The 19,879-nt window shown below is 32.9% G+C and overlaps 1 protein-coding gene across 1 annotated transcript in view; it reads left to right on the top strand.

Annotated features, from left to right (window-relative positions):
* Positions 1-19,879, top strand: part of LRP1B (LDL receptor related protein 1B) — a 1,450,575-nt gene that overhangs the window by 849,864 nt on the left and 580,832 nt on the right. Inside the window, exons 24-25 of the mRNA XM_057306380.1 lie at positions 11,449-11,646; positions 13,123-13,327. Of these exons, the coding sequence (XP_057162363.1) occupies positions 11,449-11,646; positions 13,123-13,327 (403 nt within the window). The remainder of the gene's footprint in view (positions 1-11,448; positions 11,647-13,122; positions 13,328-19,879) is intronic.

Genomic DNA, 19,879 nt, shown 5'->3' with positions numbered 1-19,879 from the left:
AGCACTGGGCAGTATCTTAGAAATGCAAAGATTGTTGCTCAATCCCTTACCCCTCAATGAGCTCTCTCTCTCTCTCTCTCTCTCTCTCATACACACACACACCTCAAATGCAGATTCCTACCACTTATTAATGGAAAGCATAGACAAGTTTTTAAGAAACCTGAAATATAAAGCAGACCTATTGAGAAAAAAAATCCAGGAATTTTTCAGGCAAGTAATTAAAGGGAGAAAAACAGGGGCGCCTGGGTGGCATGGTCATTAAGCGTCTGCCTTCAGCTCAGGGCGTGATCCCAGTGTTCTGGGATCAAGCACCACATCAGGCTTCTCCACTGGGAGCCTGCTTCTTCCTCTCCCACTCCCCCTGCTTGTGTTCCCTCTCTCACCGGCTGTCTCTCTCTCTCTCTCTGTCAAATAAATAAATAATTTTTTTTTTTAAAAATGGAGAAAAACAAAATGAAACAAACAAATTAAAAAATAGCTCTCAAGAATATTGATGGACAATTGGTGATATAATCTTACAGATTTATCAGTTTGAATAATAGTTGAAATCTGTCCTACCTTTCATTTCACAGATTCTATATCCTCTGCCCTTATGTATATCAGACTTCAGTAATATTTTACTATCATTCATTCCCAACATAGGCATAGCGGAAGGAATGGAGAAAAGAAAGTAATGCTATGTATTGAACCAGAGTAAACAATAGACCATTTACCACTTCATAAGTTGCCACTCTGTTGAGGAAATTTATCTGATGCTGTGGACAGAGAAATTCAAGTAAATTATTAAATATGAGAACAAAAAAGAAAGTAAAAACTGAAATTGCAGGAGAGAAAACATTGTAACCTCAATATCACTTTCTGTTTGAGGACATTATATGTATGATAAAGAAGCAGAAGTTATTCATATAGAATTGCTGGTTGTAGAGTCATAATAACAATTACCCTGAGAGGACTATAGAGGAACTCTTTCTTAGACAAGTCTTCTACTGCTTTCATATACTGCCTTGTAACAATCATTATGCAAATCTGTAGCAGGATTAAAAAAAAATAAAAGAAAAAAGAATTGCAGACAGAAGACCTTTGAGTGTTTTTTTAAAAGCTATTTGTGATGTGCTACATTTACAAAAATGAAATTCATCACTTTGAAAAATGTAAATGTAACCTTCTTTTTTTATACATATGTCTTCTCATGGTAAAGTAGAACTTCAAGCTTCATCTATATTAAGAGTCTTATTTGCTGGTTTGAGCTGTAAAATTCACTCTTTTAGGTAACGGAATAAATGACTACGAGCTAGCACACTGAAAAAAACAGTCAGTAGACTGCAAAAATGAATGACTACTTCACATTTTGCTAATATTCATTCCAAATTGAATTTGCCCCAAAAGAAGTTAATATACTTATATCAAAATTGAAACACATGAGAAAATGCTTCATTGTGTTTTATCACCAAATATTTTATACAGAGGTTTGTATTATTGTTATTATTATCATTAAAGGAAAAAAAAAGCATTGTAGGGACTTGCAATTTTGAAATCCAGTGTTCATGATTTCCCAGTAGTTTATGAAATTACATATTGGATTACTCATTACAACTTTTTTTATTTTCTCAAAAAAGAAATAATAATTTAGTAAACTAACAGAAATCTTAAAAGTAGAAGCACTTAGAGAAGTTATCAAGATCCAGAGTCCAAATAGAAATAATTTCAATATTTACACTTTAATTTTTTATTTTGGTTTTCAAATTTATTATAGTCATGTGTAATCAAGTAAACACTTATCAACTATATTCTCAACAGAAAATGACTATAGTAAATATAAGAACTTGAAAAGCCTTTGGGCAGTTTTAATAAAAGAGTCAAAGTAGCAGTCACCATTCAGAGTAAACAAGATATGTTTTCAGGGTATCTGGCTATCTCAGTCAGTGAAACATGCAGCTCTTGATCTTGGGATTGTGAGTTTGAGCCTCACATTGGGTGTAGAGATTACTTAAAAATAAAATCTTAAAAAAAAAAAAGATAGGTTTCCAATCACCTTCCATTTTATGAAATCTTTCAAACATATTGGAGAATAATGTATTCACAGATAATATTTTAATATATTGCAAATTTATTCATGCTACTCATGGTATAAGTCATTTTCTGAAAGCGATGACGCTCTAGATAACTTTGTGGCCTCTGCTCATCCATTCTTCCATTACCAGAGGTAGCTACTTTTGTGAAATTGGGGTATCTGTTCTGTATTAGTTTCTGTTCTTAAATGACATGTAATATAATTTTTGTGTTCCTAAATTTACAGAGTCATATACATTTTATAATCAGCTGGAGTTAGTTGGATTTTTTAGTCACAAATATGATTTTGAAATATATCCATAGTATTCTATATAGTTCTGTTTATTCCTTTTAAATGCTCTATGCCATTCTACTGTATATAAAGATTATAGTTTTGTTAATCTTCTCCAGTTCATGGTCATTGACATCATTTCCAGTGTTTTGCTACATCAAATTATTGTGTAGTGAAAGCTCTTATGATGTCTACTTGTGGGAAAGTGCACATGTCATTTCTATCATTGCCAATTATGTATATACACTACCATCAACTGTTATTAGAGGTCCTGAGTCTCCAAATCATTGCTAACATTAGACAGAGTAACAGGTCAAATCCATGCTCCTCCACTTACTAACTGTGTGACTCTGACATATTAATTACATAACTTCTCTGTGCCTCTCTTTCTTCCTGTGCAAAATGGGGAGGATAATATCACCCACTGCATAGGACTTTGTGAGGATTGCATAAATGGGAATCTATGAAATATTTAAGAATAATTCTATATATGAAGCACTCTGTGTTTGCTATTTTAGTAATGTTTGGACTTATAAATAGTTGCCCAAGGTGATGGTTATGGTCTTGTTGTTTTAATTGGTATAAAATTTTTTTAGTACTCTCGATTTCTGCAATTATCCCATTATTTGTGGGTTTTGTTTTTTCTTTTCTATATGCGGTTAGAGGGCATAATTTTACCACTCACTTTTTATTATAGATTATAGATCTGTTCAGATTTTCTATTTCTTTTCAAGTCAATTTTGGTAACATATTTCTCTAGAAAATGGCTTATTTTACCTATTTTCAAATTCATTATTAAAAGGCATATGTCACTCTTATTTTTAAAATTTTATATCGAATAGACAAATAGGAAAGTAATTATGAAAGATACTGAATAATATGAATATATTTCATAATTACTTTCCTATTTTCATTCTTATTCATTTGTACATATATATGTGCATGCATATGTATATGTATTCATCCTTCCATAGTTTTATCTATATTTTATTCATCTTTCAAACAAGTGGCTTTCAATTTTCTTGATAATCTTTTTCTCTATTTTATCAATTTCTGTAATTATATTTATTTTATTCTTCCTAAATTACTGGAGTTATTTTTTCCAGATTCTCGAATTTATATATTATCTTTTTTAATATTTAAAATATTAATTCTCCAGTTTATTCAACTACCAAAAATACGCAGGGAAGAAAAAAAACATTAAAATATCAGTATGCTCTATTTTTTCCTTGTATAGATGAAATAGTTTTCAGAGCTAAAGAGCTGAGTATAGTTATACAGATTAATCGGATTGAGGTAAAAATCATGATTTTTAGGTAAAAGTGAATTAAAAGTTGTGTCTGTACAGTTCTTTATTCTCTATAAATTTCCACACTCTTTACCATATTTCCTTTTTCTAAAACAGATGAATTGAGATATAATGTATATACCATAAAATTCATTCTTTTAAAGTGCACAGTTCTGTGGTTGGTAGTATATTCACAGAGTAGTCAACCATTATAACTATCTAATTTTAGAACATTTTAATCCCTCCCCCAAACAAACTCCATATGTATTTAAAATCACTCCCTATCAAACCTTACTTCATCGCTGGCAACCTCTAGTCTGTTTTCTGTTCCTCCAGATTTGCCTAGTCTGGATATTTCATAACAATGGAAAAGTACAGTATGTGGTCTTTTGTGACTGATTCTTTCATGTGACATGTTTTCAGGATTCATTCATGTTTTACCATATATCAGTATTTAATTTATTTTTATTCCTGAATAATATATTTATTGTATTGATATACCATTTTGTTTATCCATTCATTATTTGATGAGCATTTGAATTTTTATTTTTGATTATATGAATTATGATATGAATATTCATGTACAAGCTTTTGTGTGGACATGCATTTTCATTTCTCCTGTTTGTACAAATAAGAGTGGAATTCCTGGCTTGTATGGTAAGTCAATGTTTAACATTTTGAGGAACTGCCAAAGTGTTTTTCCAAAGTGGCTGCGTCATTTTAAAATTCTGCCAGCAGTGCATGAGGGCTCCAATTTCTACAAAAGCCATCAGTTGACATTGTCCATCTTTTTTTATTATAGTAATTCTAGGGGGTGTGAAGTGGTATCTTGTGCTTGATTTGTGTTTCCCTGATGACTAATGATGTTGATCATCTTCTCATTTGCTCGTTGGTCATTTTTATAGGCTCTTTGGTGAAATGACTATTCAGAGTCTTGGCCTAACCTAGGGTCACAAGTGTTCGTCCAATAGTTGCGTAATTTTGGCTCTTATATTTAGGTCTATGATACATTTTGAATTAATTTTTATATATGGTGTGAGGTTTCAACTTCATTCTTTGGAATGTGGAAATCCAGTTCCTCCAGCACATCTTCTTGAAAAGACCATTCTTCTCCCGTTAAACAGTTCTCTGGAGTTTGGGGTATTGGGGGAACTCCAAACCCATCTGCCCCCTCTGGAGACTTGTGGACCATTTGTTTTTATATCTATGGTGAAGCTAAGGACAGGGGAATGGGTTTGGTACATATTGAAACACAACATAATACTGATATCCAGCAGTTTTTCTTGAATAAACATTCGTTGAATTGTTATTAGACTTTGTTGAATTTCTAGAGTTCAGAAAAAGGTGATTTTCACCATTTTGCCAGAGTTTTCACTGTTCTTGTGAAGGAGAGGCTTTTTGGATCCTTATTTCACCATTTAGGAACTGATTCTCTGTTTCATTAATTTGAATTGTTCATGCTTCTTAATCTATACATTTGTTGCCATAATATCTTTCTTTATTTCTGAATTCCTGATTGAGGTCCTATTGGTCAAGAAAATGCTTAGCAATTATTTTTAGGGTTAAAGCATATGAGGGGCTTAACAATCTTTATAACTGATTTTTAATTTAATTCCATTGTGTTCAGAACAGGTGTCCATTATTAGGTTGATTATTTGCCCTCTCTTGAGTCTTACTTTGTGGACTAGAACATGGCCGTTTTATTACACATTCCGTGTGTGCTTAAAGAGAGCATGTCTTCTCTTTTGATGTACAAATTTCTGGTGGACTGAGCGTTTTGTTTAGTTATTTAATCATCTTGTTATTACAATTTTTTATCAGTTTGTGTGGGAGTTGTACTTAAATATCTCAGAATATGATTATGGATTTATCAATTTCTCCATTTAATTCTGTCAGATTTTGCCTTATATATTTTCAGCCTATATCATGAAGGCACACACCATTTTAAGAGTCTTATGTTTTTATCTGTTGTCTTACCATATAATAGAGAAATCTCTATTTCTACAAAAGCTAGTTGCCTTAAAGTTTATTTTGGATAATATTAATATTGCTTCATTAACAATACAATTAATAATTCACGACTCTTCACACATGAAACTTCAGATCATGTAGCACCAAAAGTATTTTATTTAAAAAATCAAGACAACAAGACCTATATAGTTTTAGTGACTTTTCTTTATTTGTGGCAGAGGCAAGAGTTGACTCCAGGTATTATATTGTAGACTTCCTTTCTACATTCAGTTGTAACAAACAAGTCAGTAATTTTGGGTTTAGGAGAGTATAATTTCTCAAACAGAGCATGAAAGTAAGAGCAGTAAATGATCTCTTAAATATTGCTGTAGTAGAAATCTGAGTTCTCCTGATGGGGGGGAAACGTGTTTTACAGTATTTGTCATACTGAATTACCTTGCTCAGCATATATGTCATGACCAAACAATTTTTAATTTTTAGGAGTGTTTCTAAGCAGCAGGAAATGATAATTCCTTCTATTACAAGTTTGAATTTTTATTCTTAAAAATTGTTAATCTTAGTAGAAAAATGTATGTTAGTGATAAAAAATTGTATCAGTGGAAAATAAAGTGAAAGTTTTCTCCCCACTTCAGAACCCCTGTCACCACTTCACATGGCAGAAGTAACAACATTCCCTCATTAAGCCTTCAATAAGTATTCTATGCTTCACCATCATCTAGGTCTAAAAAAATATTTTGTTTTTTTTTTATATAAATGGTATCATAGATTGTACACTGTTTATATCTTGCTTTTTTCAACTTACAAAATATTACTAATTATTCAATATTGGTACACCTGTATCAATCACATTAATTTTTGTGGCCCCATAACTTTGTACTGCATAGTACCATAAGTTATTTAGCCAGCTAGTGTTTGTTGATAAACACTTCCGTTGTTTCTAATCTTTTGATACTACAAATACTTTTGGAAAGCATTTTCTTACTCATCTGCCATTTTTCATATGTAAAACTATATATTTAGAGTAATTCCTTACAAATGAACTTAGTTGGTCAAGGTGTGTGTGTGTGTGTGTATGTATGATGGATATTGCGCATTGGCTCTCTATATAGGCTATAACAGCTTATACTTACATTATTAATATATCACAGTGTCTTTTGCCTACGTTTTAATCAATATAGTGTCTTATCAAACATTTTCATGTTTTAAAATGCATTTATCATTTTATGAGAGAAATTACACACTTTTTAAAATTTAAAAGTTGTTTATATTTTCCTGTCTTTGAATTTTCTCTTTAATACCATTTGCCTATTACTTATTTGAGTATTTTGTCAATTTATAGGAGCTCATATGTATTAAAGAATTTAGTCATTTATTATATTGCAAATGTTCTATGCAGTTGTCATTTGTCTTTTTCTCATACAATTTTTTAATGTATATTAAAAATCATTCTTTTCTTTGGGTCTTCTGTGCTTTGTGTCAAATGGACAAAGGCCTCTTTCATTCTAGAGTTCTGAAAATAATTATTCTATGTTTATTTCCAAGACTTTCACAGTGTCATTTATTACATCAAAATTATTAAGCTATCTAGAAATTATTTTTTGTATTGAGTCAGGAAATTTCCTAATTTAATTTCCTCTCCAGGTACCATAAAACTACCATGTTTCTTACCTTATAGGTCAGTACCAAGATATTTTTTTAAAGATTTTATTTATTATTTATTAATTAATTGATTTATTTAGAACATGAGTAGGGGAGTGGCAGAGGGAGAGGGAGAATTTCAAGTAGACTCTGTGCTGAGCACAGAGCCTGATGTGGAGCTGGATCCCCACAACTCTGAGATTATGACCTGAGTTGAAATCAAGAGTTGGTTATTCAACCAAGTGAGCCAACCAGGTGTCACTAAAATATTTTTTTCAAATTATTCTTTTTTATTGATACAATAATATATCTTAATATCTGTTGGTTAGTCATTATATATTTTCCTTAGAAATTTCCTGGTGAGTTATACTTTTTTAATGTAATCTTTAGAGTTATCTAGTATTATTTTTAAGAAAAGGTATTTGTCATTTTTTCCATCACAGGAGATTTATAAATTAATTCAGGCAGAAACAAGTTCTTTGGGACATTATTTTTTTCATTTTGTTTCTATCTAATAATATTATATGCCTTTCCATTTATTGAAGTCTTTATTCCTCTCATTAGTGTTTTAAAATTTCTTCATTTATCTTTGTGTATTTCTTAATAATTTCATTCCCAGATTCCTTATCTTTTTTCATTGTTGTTGCTAGTGTGCATTTGTTCTTTTTCCATTTTGCTTGTTCTGTTTCCATTTTGTCTTCTTAGTTGGTGGTTGTTTGTAGGAAGGTTAGCGATTTTTGTCAAAAAATCTGTAATCAAGCAGTTTCCTACCCCTTGCCTCTGGCATCCACTGTTCTGTTTTCTGTCTATTGTTTTGCCTTTTCCAAAATGTCATAGAAATGGAATCATATCATCCGTAGACTTTTTTTTTAAGATTTTATTTATTTGTCAGAGAGAGAGAGAGTGAGAGAGAGAGAGAGAACAGCAGGCAGAGGGAGAAGCAGGCTCCCTGCTGAGCAAGGAGTCAGATGCGGAACTCGATCCCAGGACTCTGGGATCTTGATCTGAGACGAAGGCAGACACTTAATCAACTGAGCCACCCAGGAATCCCACCTCTGTAGAGTTTTGAACCTGGCTTCTTTCACTTAATGTATTGCATGCCTATTTATTTCTCATTCAGATTCTCCTCATGAGTCTTTATGGTGCCAATGGACCCAGAGAAGTTTCTGAGACCAAGCTGTTATTCCCAACCCCTTTTTCCAAAAAGTGATTATGGGATTTGCCCCTTAGTTATGCTACCTCCTTTGAGCATTGTGCTCTGCCAGCATTTTTTTTTTTTTTTTAATATTTACAGCTACAGGCATCCTCTCTCAGAAACTGTACATACTTTGAATGCATTCATCAGCCCTTCTCTAATGCTGTGGTGTTTTGGTAACAGATGTCTTCCAGTGTTAGTAAAAGTGGAACTTGGCATTTCTTTCTTTTCTTTTCTTCTTTCTTTTCTTTTCTTTCTTTCTTTCTTTCTTTCTTTGTTTCTTTTTTTTTAATTTTTTTTCTTTTTCTTGTGTGATTTTTCTAAGAAAGAAGAAGCATATCATTGCTTTGCAATTTTGAAATTTTATGTCCCTTTATAGCTATTAAATGTAAATTTCTCTATCAAGTAGCTGCTGCACCTCTAATTTACTACTTGACTAAGGGCAAACTATAAGCCAAAGGATGGGGAAGTTCTTCAGAGCTGAAATGTCAGTAGCTTTGGCACATGCTAAGAAATATCCAACCTCCTTTTGGTGTATTATCATTCCAGTCTTTTTCTCTTATGCAATATCTCTTTTGCTTGTTCCTCTGAGAAGTCTTTGAAATTTAAGACTTATAATAATAATTAAACATTTAGTAAGATATTAAGTATCCACATTTTTAATTATCAATTATCCTGATAACCCAGTATGTTATATATTTTATAAATAAAAAAAGTATTGAGGATCAGGAAGTTTAAGTAAACTTCTCAAATGTACACAGCTAGTTAATAGAAAGGCTGTTTTAAATCCTCATTTTGTGACTTCAAATCTACTACTTTTTGACTACCTCACAGTTACCTCTATATGTGTACTCGCTGTGATGACTGAGCTTATAAAACAAATGTATATGCATTATTTAATTGGATTCTGATAACAATAATTTAAGTTACATTGAAAGGAGGTTATCATTAACTCCATTTTACAGGTAAAGACCTTTTCTGAAAAAGTAAAGAAATTTTCTAAGGCAAGCAGTTGTTTCATAGAGTAGGTTCGCACAAGGGATCCTGATCCAAAATTCAGTATTCTCCCTTTTAAATAACTTTACACCCAGTAGAACCATTTTCTTTACTTCAAAAATGCTAAATTCTGGGTGTAAAATTTTATGGGTATTTGTTCTATCGGGAGCCGTTTGACACTAGTACATGTTTGGTATTTTATATCAGTTAGCTACTGTCATAGTAATGTGTGCAATAAACACAAGACTGTGCAATAAATAACCACAATACGTATAAGATAGCAACAATATTCATAATTATCGTTCACAAGTTCTCAGGCCTTTGGACTAGTTCCTGTGGTCTTGGTTGGGGTTGCTTATACTATCCATTCACCTGCAGGTGAAATAGGTGGCTCTGCTGATCATTGCAGGGCTCTGTCCCATGCTAGCTAAAGGTAGTTTCTTAAGATGGAATCAGTTTCACATTTGTTCATTCAAAACACATTTACTTAATGTTTTAGGAAGAGCTTACTGAAATAGATTCGTGTTCAGTGAAAAAAAATGGCCAGCAATTTCCCTACACCAATGGCAGGCAGCTTACGTTAGCACCGTTCTAAATCTAAGACCTGGTATGTAATACATCCTCCCTGGTCCTTGGTATTAGGGCCATGATAATGAGCAAGGGAAACAAGATCCCTGTTTTAATAAAGGATATAAACAAGTGAGGAAGGTAGATGACAAACAAATAGCAATTCTAAAATATACTTCAAAGAGAATAAATAGGTTTTGGAGATATAAAATAATAAAATGGCCTTTATAAGGAAACTGCCCAGGAAAGACCTCTCTGAAGGATGGAGATTAATAAGAACAGTAAACCTGGTTGCAAATGACAAAAAAACAGTTCAAACTGAGTTGGAATTAAGTTCACTGGCTTACATATCTGAAGTGTGGGAAATGTATAGGGAATATGAAGGAAGGAACTAGACTTAGGGATAATTGTGACTGTGGACTTGAACATCCTTAGCTTATAGACTTGAACATCCCCAGGTCATTGCTGCTTCCTTCTCTGTTTTTTTTTTTTTTTCTTCTACTACAATGACATAAGTAGACTTATACAAACTACAAGGGCATGAACACTGGCATTACTAGGCTTAGAGATTTATGACCTTAGAAGAAAAGAGATTCTTTACCCTCAGCTTGAAATAGTCTCTGAAAGTTTATAGACCTATTAACCTGATTTAGATCTTACATCCACCTCTTGAGCCATGGGAAGAGATGATTATGGCAGCTCACATTCAGAGGATGTGTCTGGACTTAAAATAGAAAAACGAATTTCCCTACGGGAAAGCCCAAAGGAATGGTACTCACATGGAAATGTGGGTAAATCTCTGTAAGCCTGGGTCCCCTTGCTCAAAATGTGTACTCCTCAAGCAAAATTCATGTCTAACTCATCTTAGTATGTCCAACAGTAATTGGCACAGGACTTGACACATTTGCAAAATGATAATGTAATTTTAGTAAATTTCAGACTGTGGAGAAAGCCATCATCTACCCACTTATGGGTAGTATACTCTAACTATAAGGCTGTAACTCTCTTCACAGAAAATCTCTTTTATTGGATCTCTTTCCTTTGTGGAGCTGTAAGCGTGTGATGGGTTAAGAGTAGCAGAACTAGTTTTAGTCAATTCTTAGCAATTTCTATGTTGATGTTTCTGAGGTTTGGATTGTCAGCTGAAGCTCCACTAAGAAAAACCCCAACTTGTCTTGGAATTCCAATAGTTCTTGTATTCTTTAATCAGAATCAGGTGTAGAAAAACCAAGGAATAAAAACATCTTTATACCTTGTTTTAATGAAGATATATAAACCTAAAATTTTCAAGTTTCTTTTAAATGTTCGATTAAAAGAAATTGCTCCTGTAACAACAGAGAATTATATAATAAATTATGCTTGTAAATAATTGGACTTGACCTCAAGTGTTTTATTCTACTTATGAAAACATAAATATTTTTATAAGCCTATTAAAAATAAATTTATTTTCAGATCCTTTTGAAGCATTCATCATCTTTTCTATTCGCCATGAGATCAGAAGGATTGATCTTCATAAAAGAGACTACAGTCTACTCGTTCCTGGGTTGAGAAACACAATAGCACTTGATTTCCACTTCAATCAAAGTTTACTTTATTGGACAGATGTTGTAGAAGACCGAATATACCGGGGCAAACTTTCTGAAAGCGGAGGTAATTTTTAACTGAAAATTCTAGAGAAGTATGCTGTAATCAGATGGGATTTAGATTAAGCTTTGCACTTTTGTTCTTTATCTTCTCCCTCATATGTGTAAAATCAGGGATGTCAAGTGTATGTGTGAAGATATATTGAGGGAGGGGAATGAATTGTGAAAGCCTGTGCTATGCATACCATTTGCAAATTGTGAGCTTTTCCGTGGACATTTGGTGAAGAAAAATATTTATAAGAAATAACTACTGCCTTCCACATACTAGTAGACGTATGTTTGTGAGTTAAATTGTTTTTATTTGGTCGCCATCTTTCAGCAAATTTAAACAAATAATGAATTGTTACAAAGACCACTAATATGAACTAAATGTTTTTATCATAATTTGACTTATCTCTTTTGTCTATTTTACACTTTTCTTAAGTAGCAAGGCTGTGAGATAAATATATGTAATAATCCTTTGGAAATGTTGGATCTGTGTAGCATTCCAAAGTCCAGGTGTTTATATCAAAATCTGAATTTCTCCATAAGTCACCTTTGCAGCTTTGGAAAAATGATAATAAACACGATGTAATTATCACATGTGAATTTGTGTCCTGTGGCATATTGCAAGAGACTGATTTCAAGTGATGGATTTAGATCCTTGGGCTTGGACAGTTAAGGCTCTAAAAAAAAAAAAAAAAAAGAACTGTTAAAATGTCTGACAAAAACACTGGCAATGTCATAAACTATGAAGAGTTATACTATTAGAAAAAAATTAAATTATTCTTTTAATTACAAAAGAAATTAAGAAGTGGATAAATAAGATCATTGGTGGATGTTACCAAATTGCTTATTTTTATTTAGACCAAACTAATGCCTTCCTCTCTTATTTGTAATCATGTTAAATCATGTAAGTCTTATGGCACAGGAAGGGGCAGGGAGTGTGATTTGGGGTTTATCTTTACTAAGGGAAAGTGCAGGAAAGTTATCTTATCTATCATGCTTCAAAAAAGGATGGCCGCTGATGAGTTATAATGCATGTTGCCCCAGGAGGACATTTTCTCTTTATTCTACCCCCGAAGACCAATGTTGATACTAAATTGCACTAATTTTAACTAGCACATCATTCTTTTTCCCCAAATCCTGTGTTCTATTTCAAAAGCAGAAACAAGAAATAACTTTTTGAAATCTAAACATTGTTGTTAGCCTCAGAGTTATTTAAAAATTCTATTTCACTGTCACTGAAAGGGCTTAAGAAATTAAAAATTTCTGGTAGGAAATATCAGTAATTCTAAGTTTGGAGTCTTCTTAGTTTCCATCGTGCCAGGTAACACATTTGCACTATATCTTTAAAACTCAATATAATGCTTAAAAACTCTGTACTGCTGTTAAGTAGGCCTTTGTGTGTGTGTGTGTGTGTGTGTGTGTGTGTGTGTGTGTGTGTGTATGTAACATGTTCCTTGAATGGGTATAAGTGTTGGTTTCCTTTTTTTTCTTGCAGGAGTTAGTGCAGTAGAAGTGGTTGTGGAGCATGGCCTGGCTACCCCAGAAGGACTGACAGTCGACTGGATAGCAGGCAACATATACTGGATAGATAGCAATCTGGACCAAATTGAAGTGGCCAAACTAGATGGTTCCTTAAGAACTACACTAATAGCCGGAGCCATGGAACACCCCAGGGCCATCGCTTTGGACCCAAGATATGGGTAAAGAAGTTTGCCTTTTACAGATTCACTTTGGCATAAAAAATAATCTTTTAAACGAATATTGAATTCAGTTATTTCATAAATTATGAGTCAGATTGCTTATTTTGTACATGTATGTATATGTGTGTATATATATATAATTATGTATATGTATGTCTGTGTATATATAATTTTATATATATATACACATATATATGTATATATATATATAAATCTACCAGTTTAATTTATTAGCATAAATTTGGTTATAAGATTGCTTACAAGGGTACTTTTAGAAGACAGAAATATCTTTTTTTCTAAATATGGGCATTAGGCCCTATTGGAAGCTATTGCAACTCAATTTTGAAGCAGTGATTTAATGAATTTCTCTTTGACATGCCAAAGAGATGCTGTAATTGTTTCTAATGGTTGCAATCCACAGGGCCAGTCTTTGGTCCAAACAGTCACAGATATTAACCGCACCACCTCTTATGTATTTTGTAGGTACATGGAGTCAGTTTAAAAGAAAATTAGTATAAGCTTGAAAGAGTCCAGTGATGAGACACTGACTATTGGGGTGTTGGAAAGACAAAGCACATGATTCTTGAAAACAAGGTCAAATGTTGAGTAACTCAGCTTATTGTCCCTAGTGTTCCCTGTGTGTTCCTCTGCAAAAAAGCAGAAGAGAGACACTGAAAAAGAGGGTTCCAAGTTCTGTTCAGTCATTTATTCTCTGGAGAATCTACTCAACTCTATTATCTTCCCTTAAATTTTAGTTTTTTTCTTTTGTAAATCAGAAATAATATCTTTATCATTGGTTGTTTTTGAGGAGATGGTAAATATGTGGAAGATAATGATATAGATGATATAGATGAGTTATTTATTTCCTTGGTAACTACTTTGTAAATCCAAAACCATCATCAAGGTTAAAGGTTAGTAGATCAGAATTTTTTAAAATTTATTTTTATTCATTTTTTTGTCTCTGTACCTTCAAGTTACACAAAGTCCAGGGAGCACCAGTGAGGAAGGGAAATCAGCCAGGAGGGAGTTTAATGAAAGGCAGAAGAGAGAAAAGGGAGCCTGTGTTTAAGTCAGCTTCCTGACCACATTTTCTGGCTGGTGCTCTGGCTTATACCGCAGCTCAGAAATCAGTAGATTGGGAAGTTGTTTGTTCTTTTCCTCAATTCACACCCAGAAATTAAAGGGCCAAAGCAGGTTGCTCAGAACAGGATTCCAAACTGGCAGCTCTCATTAATATGTTTGCTTTACCTCCACAGTGTTTTAAATTTATTTGAATTACTTGCCCAAACTTAAAATATTGAGACATTTTGTATACAGTCCTGGATTTCTGGCTGCTTTTGAAAAAAACAGAGATCTGGCAGCAAGGAACAAAACAGTAGCTGTATCTTTTAGTTTAGAGATGGGTTCTGTCATTTATACAGTTTACAGTTTGCCCATTTCATTCATTAATTCCTATAATAACAGTTCACTGGGAAAAGATATGTTACGTTTAATGAGAAATTTCTTTTTTAAAAGAGATGATTCCTGAGATTACAAGTAACTTGCAGATCTTGACCCTTTACATCCCATAAAAGTTCATCATCAACAGGGGTTTTACCCTCAATATAACAAATATCAGTGTGAAATTTTCACCTACTAGACCTATCTAAGTAGTACCAGCACCTCATACACAGAAGAAACTTTCTGTATAAGGGAAAGTGATATTTTAGAGAAAGTTGCGGTTTTAGCTTGTACACCAACATGGTAGAAAATCTGTGAATGCTCTCAAATTACAGATGCCACACACAGAGAAAAATAAGACGCAACAAAGAGGAGAAAACAGACACATGAAAGCTTTGAAAATAGTCTGACCAAACAAAGCAGTAGATCTGGGAGTTGAAACTTTATTTTCTATAGCTTTGAACTGACAATGCTTAAGATAAAATTATTTGTCTCACTTAGTTTGCAGAGTATCCAACCTGAGAGGAGAAAAAAAAAAAAAAGGAGAGTGAGAAGACACAACGCACCACCCACAAATACTATTTAAGTGAAAATATCAGATGCTAGTCCAGTGATATAAGATCTTCAGAAGTAATACATCTTCTAAGAGTTGAAAGTTAGGATAAAAGCTAGCCTCTGAGTAGGAAAACCAGATAATGCTTCTGAGAAAGTCGATGCCTTCCATTACTAATTGCTGCTGTGAAATTGTACAGCTGATTAAAATAATTACTGTGGTAATAATTTTTTTCTTGAAAAATGAGTAAATAAATATACTTATGAAATCATTTTTGGTATAAATAATCAAAGTTCAGAAGGCACTACTAATTCATTCAACTCTAGGGAGAAATTGAAAGGTTGACAAGTTTGGGTGTCATGATATGATAGGATTTTTATCTCTAAAAATTTTCCTATAGTGGATTGATACAATTAAGATATGAAGTTCATATAAACACCTGTAAAGCCCAGCTGTGGCAATTAAATTTAAAAACGCAGTGCAAATACGAAAATATTTTCAGGTTTGGGATATTTTAGTAAAAAGTCCGTAATTATTTTTAAACATTGGACCTTTTATAAGGTAGGCTGAGAGCATAGTAAAAATATGTGCGAGCATGCAAACACACACACAGTGAACTGCAAAGCTAAGCACAAGAAAAGCAACATTGAAAAATAATTTAATTTGATTTAAACTCCGCTTACTGCCTTAGTGCTACCTATTCAAACAGAAGCATAAAATTTCTCCCTGTTTCTCAAATAATTCTTGAAATACATAAAGAAGCTGTGAATCAAAATTGATAGGAGCTCCAAAGACACTTGAACTTTTTCTTTTAAAAACAGGCATTTTGGGATAAATCTACCAGATATTTTTTTGAGAATTATGGTCTCTGTAAATAGTGCTATCTTTCCTACTATATCATAAGTTCTCTAATGGCAAGCAAAGTCTAATGGCAAGACATGCTTCCATATCTATGAAATCTTCCCCTGCTCTTGGTATATGTAATTGTGCTGAATAAATGTTTGTTAAATAAATTAATGCATATGCATAGACTTTTTGTTAACATGTAACTTACAAAGCTCAAGGAGAAAGCTGAAAAAGTGAAGTATAGAGTAAAAGACAGCTAATGGGTAATACTGTAAACTTTGTTTACAATAACAAGTGATAGAACAAGTTTGCAACCAGCCACTTTGCTCTGTCAGCATAGCTGAGGAAAAACAAAAACAACAATACCAAACACACACACACACACACACACACACACACCCACCCAAGAAACGAGCTGTAACATTAGACCAATAAAACATGTTTAAATCATGTGAGTTTCCTTCAGCTATGAAGGTCCTTTGTGACCTTTTTTAACAGATGCCAAAAAACAAATATTTTTAATCAACTACTTTGCTTCCCTGGCATAAAATCCACAGGTCTTAATTTTACATTATAAAACATAGTTGCCATCATGCCACGTCCCTTTAGTATTCTGGGTTTTGACCCAGTATCCCAAGTGACAGGTTATTCCAAGACAGTAAATGGGAGTCTTAGGGAGGAGCCATTTTTCTCTCATTGCATTTTAAAGGGATACACTTATTGCTAAGGTGACCTGAACAAGTCCATGAATCTCCTCTGAACCTCAAGCTTAGTATTAGGGAGTAAGAAGCACCAGGAAGTTCAAAATCTACAGGGCACTCACTTCAGTTCTTGAAATTTCATTGCCTCTGTACTTGTGCAGCTGAATGGTGTCCTCCTGCTCCGTTGCGGGTGTTTAGATTTCATTTGTCATAATAACTGGACTCTGCTATAGCAATTGCAATTTGTGAAAGCAGATATAGTAATTGTGAAGATTAGTGAAACATCTAAATAAAATTTTAATTTTATCTGGGAATGTTCCTAAATGAAACTAATAAAGACGTTGTTGCTTTTAGAACCTAAAGATTATAGATAAGTATCCTCTTTTTTTTGCCAAGATCATTTATTTTCACCTTCTGCAGCTTGACCTGATAGATGATAATGGCCCTTTCATGCCTGTAATGATACAAGTTGTTCATGGTCCATTGACCCAATTTAATCCTGATACAGACTAACCCATGAATGCAGGAACTGTAGAATCGGTAGACTGTAGTCTCTTTTTTAAAAGCAATTGTGGCTGAATATTTCCATACGTCCTGTAAGAAGAGATATTCAGTCCTTGTGTATTTCAAGAAATAATGCAGTCATTGAAATGCTAATACATTTTACCCATAAAAAGAAAGTAATAGGGGGAAAATGATTCTTTTAAAATACCACATTATAAAGTATACAAAAGAGTGCCTAGAATTTTATGAAACAATGATCCTTGAAATCAACTTTTTAAATTGATTGTAAACTGACTTATGGTGAAGTTAAGAATACTTTTAGGGGAACTTATTCTAGAACATGTTATTTTATAAAAAGTATTGGAAATTTCCCCACTTGAATTGATGAAAGATTAGGACCATTGTGAGCACTACAGAAGAAACAGCTTAATGCTGCTATATTTAGTGAAGAAATGAAGGAGTCACTCATTTTAGAATTTCTCAAATTATCCCAAGCCATGCTTTTATGGTCCACTGGAAACACATACTTGAAAGTCCACAGTGCCTACTTCTGGTAAACCTACAGTATAGAGAGAATGCAGAATTGTAGCGTTACTGATATGTGTGTTGGAATTTCCACAGCCACGTAAGGCAGAACTCGGTAGAAAGTTACAAGAGACACACCAGTTTTCCAGTTGTTACTCAGGCAAAAGACAATGCTCAGAAGTCTTTGGGTCATCAATCCAGAGTGTGAATTACAGCCTTGCCCAGATCTCATGGTGGCTTATCCACCGATAGACTAGCTATCATTCTCAAATTCATTGTTTGTTTTCAGTGATTATTTTTCCTAATCTTTTTTAAACTTGCAAATCTCTCTACTCTACCTTGTCTGTCAAGATACCACATAAATTTGATTGATGCTGTGTTGGTCTTGTTTCTATTTTAAATCTTATTTTTTAAATCCTAAGTATAAAGGGAAGCTGACAACAACCGCTGTCAGTGAAAAGATGTGTGCATCCAAAATTATATTGGTAGTGAGACACATAATTCTTTCATTCATCGTTTAAAGACATTTAACTACTTAACTGAATAGCCTACCAGCTTTATATTAATTAATCTTTTTTCCATTGCCCTTTATGGCAACATAGTGTATATTAGGTAACTTATAAGTAATATGTGTTATGTAATATACATGTTGATATTTCCCGATAGGCTTTTCTCTTATATAAAACAATTTAATCTTTAAAAATTAGTCTTTTCAGAAAAAAAGATTTCTAGCCATAAAATTTTATAAATGTCCTTTGGTATTTTTAACATTCTTAAAAATTTACCTATTATATTAATTTTGAGTTATTTACATTTTTAAACTTTTTTATAGAAATTTTTAAATACATAAAATAGGATGAATTTTATAATAAACTTCCTCATATTTATCACCCAGCTTCAACAATTATCAACACATTATCCCTGATACATTACTTAGTTTTATCCTTTCTCAGCAGTTTACTTAATTTATTCAAATACTGGTGATTAAACAATGCATACTTCAGATACTGTTTTTGTGGATATGATCCCATACCAGGGCCAGGAAACTCCTAAAGCTGCCCATGAAGCATAAACTCAGATTTTGAGAGACATTCTCTGAGATAAACCCAATCCTACAACCTACTCCTCTGAATCCTTTTCTTGTGGCTTTGACTTATAAAACCAGTCTACCTTCACATAACATGCTGGTGTGACATTTAAACATTGACATTGTATTAATTCTCTGTCTCCATTTCTTTAACGCTTTGGAAATACTTTGAAATTTTGCATTTAAAAAATCATTTCTATGACTATGTGTGTGTGGCATGCTTGTGCAAGCATAAATCTTTTCTGTGTGCTACCATCCCTTGTTCTAAATTGTGTATGTCCATTACTTCATTGAATGCTCCTGATAACTGTGTACAGTTAGAGTTTTTACTTACAGATGAGAAAATGGAGTCAGAGATTAAATTTACTGGAGTAAGTGACAGATATCAGTCTTGATCCCAAGTTTGTCTGACACAGAAACATATATTGGTATAATTATTTAACAACATTTTGAGGCTGCCCAGTGCTTCAGACTTGTCTATGAGTTGCCACTCTCGTCAAGAATATCTACATCTTCATTCTCTCTTCACCATAGTCTTTTAAGACACATACTTACTAGATTTATTATATAATGTATTGAATTGTCTTTTATTCATTTCATATTTTGAATTCCTCTGTCCTAAAACAGACTATATACTTCTCAAAAATTCAAATCATGATGAATACTTAGTTTATACTGCTCCATATGTCCTTACATAAATATAATATTTAAAAAAAAGAAGATAGCTTGAATTGTATCTTGAATTTTGCTCCAGGGGATTATTTCATTTTCCAAGGTAATCTACCACATTCATATACTTAAGGATCATTTAAAATATAGAAGACTGAAAAATAGCCAAATGATATTTAATTATAATGAAGAACAAAGGTATTTTTACCAGTAACTTTACCAGTTCT

This window comes from Ursus arctos, unplaced genomic scaffold, assembly GCF_023065955.2.
Source record: "Ursus arctos isolate Adak ecotype North America unplaced genomic scaffold, UrsArc2.0 scaffold_1, whole genome shotgun sequence".
NCBI lineage: Eukaryota > Metazoa > Chordata > Mammalia > Carnivora > Ursidae > Ursus > Ursus arctos.
Note: the sequence above shows the minus strand (reverse complement) of the source record. Positions and strands in the feature narration are given on the sequence as shown.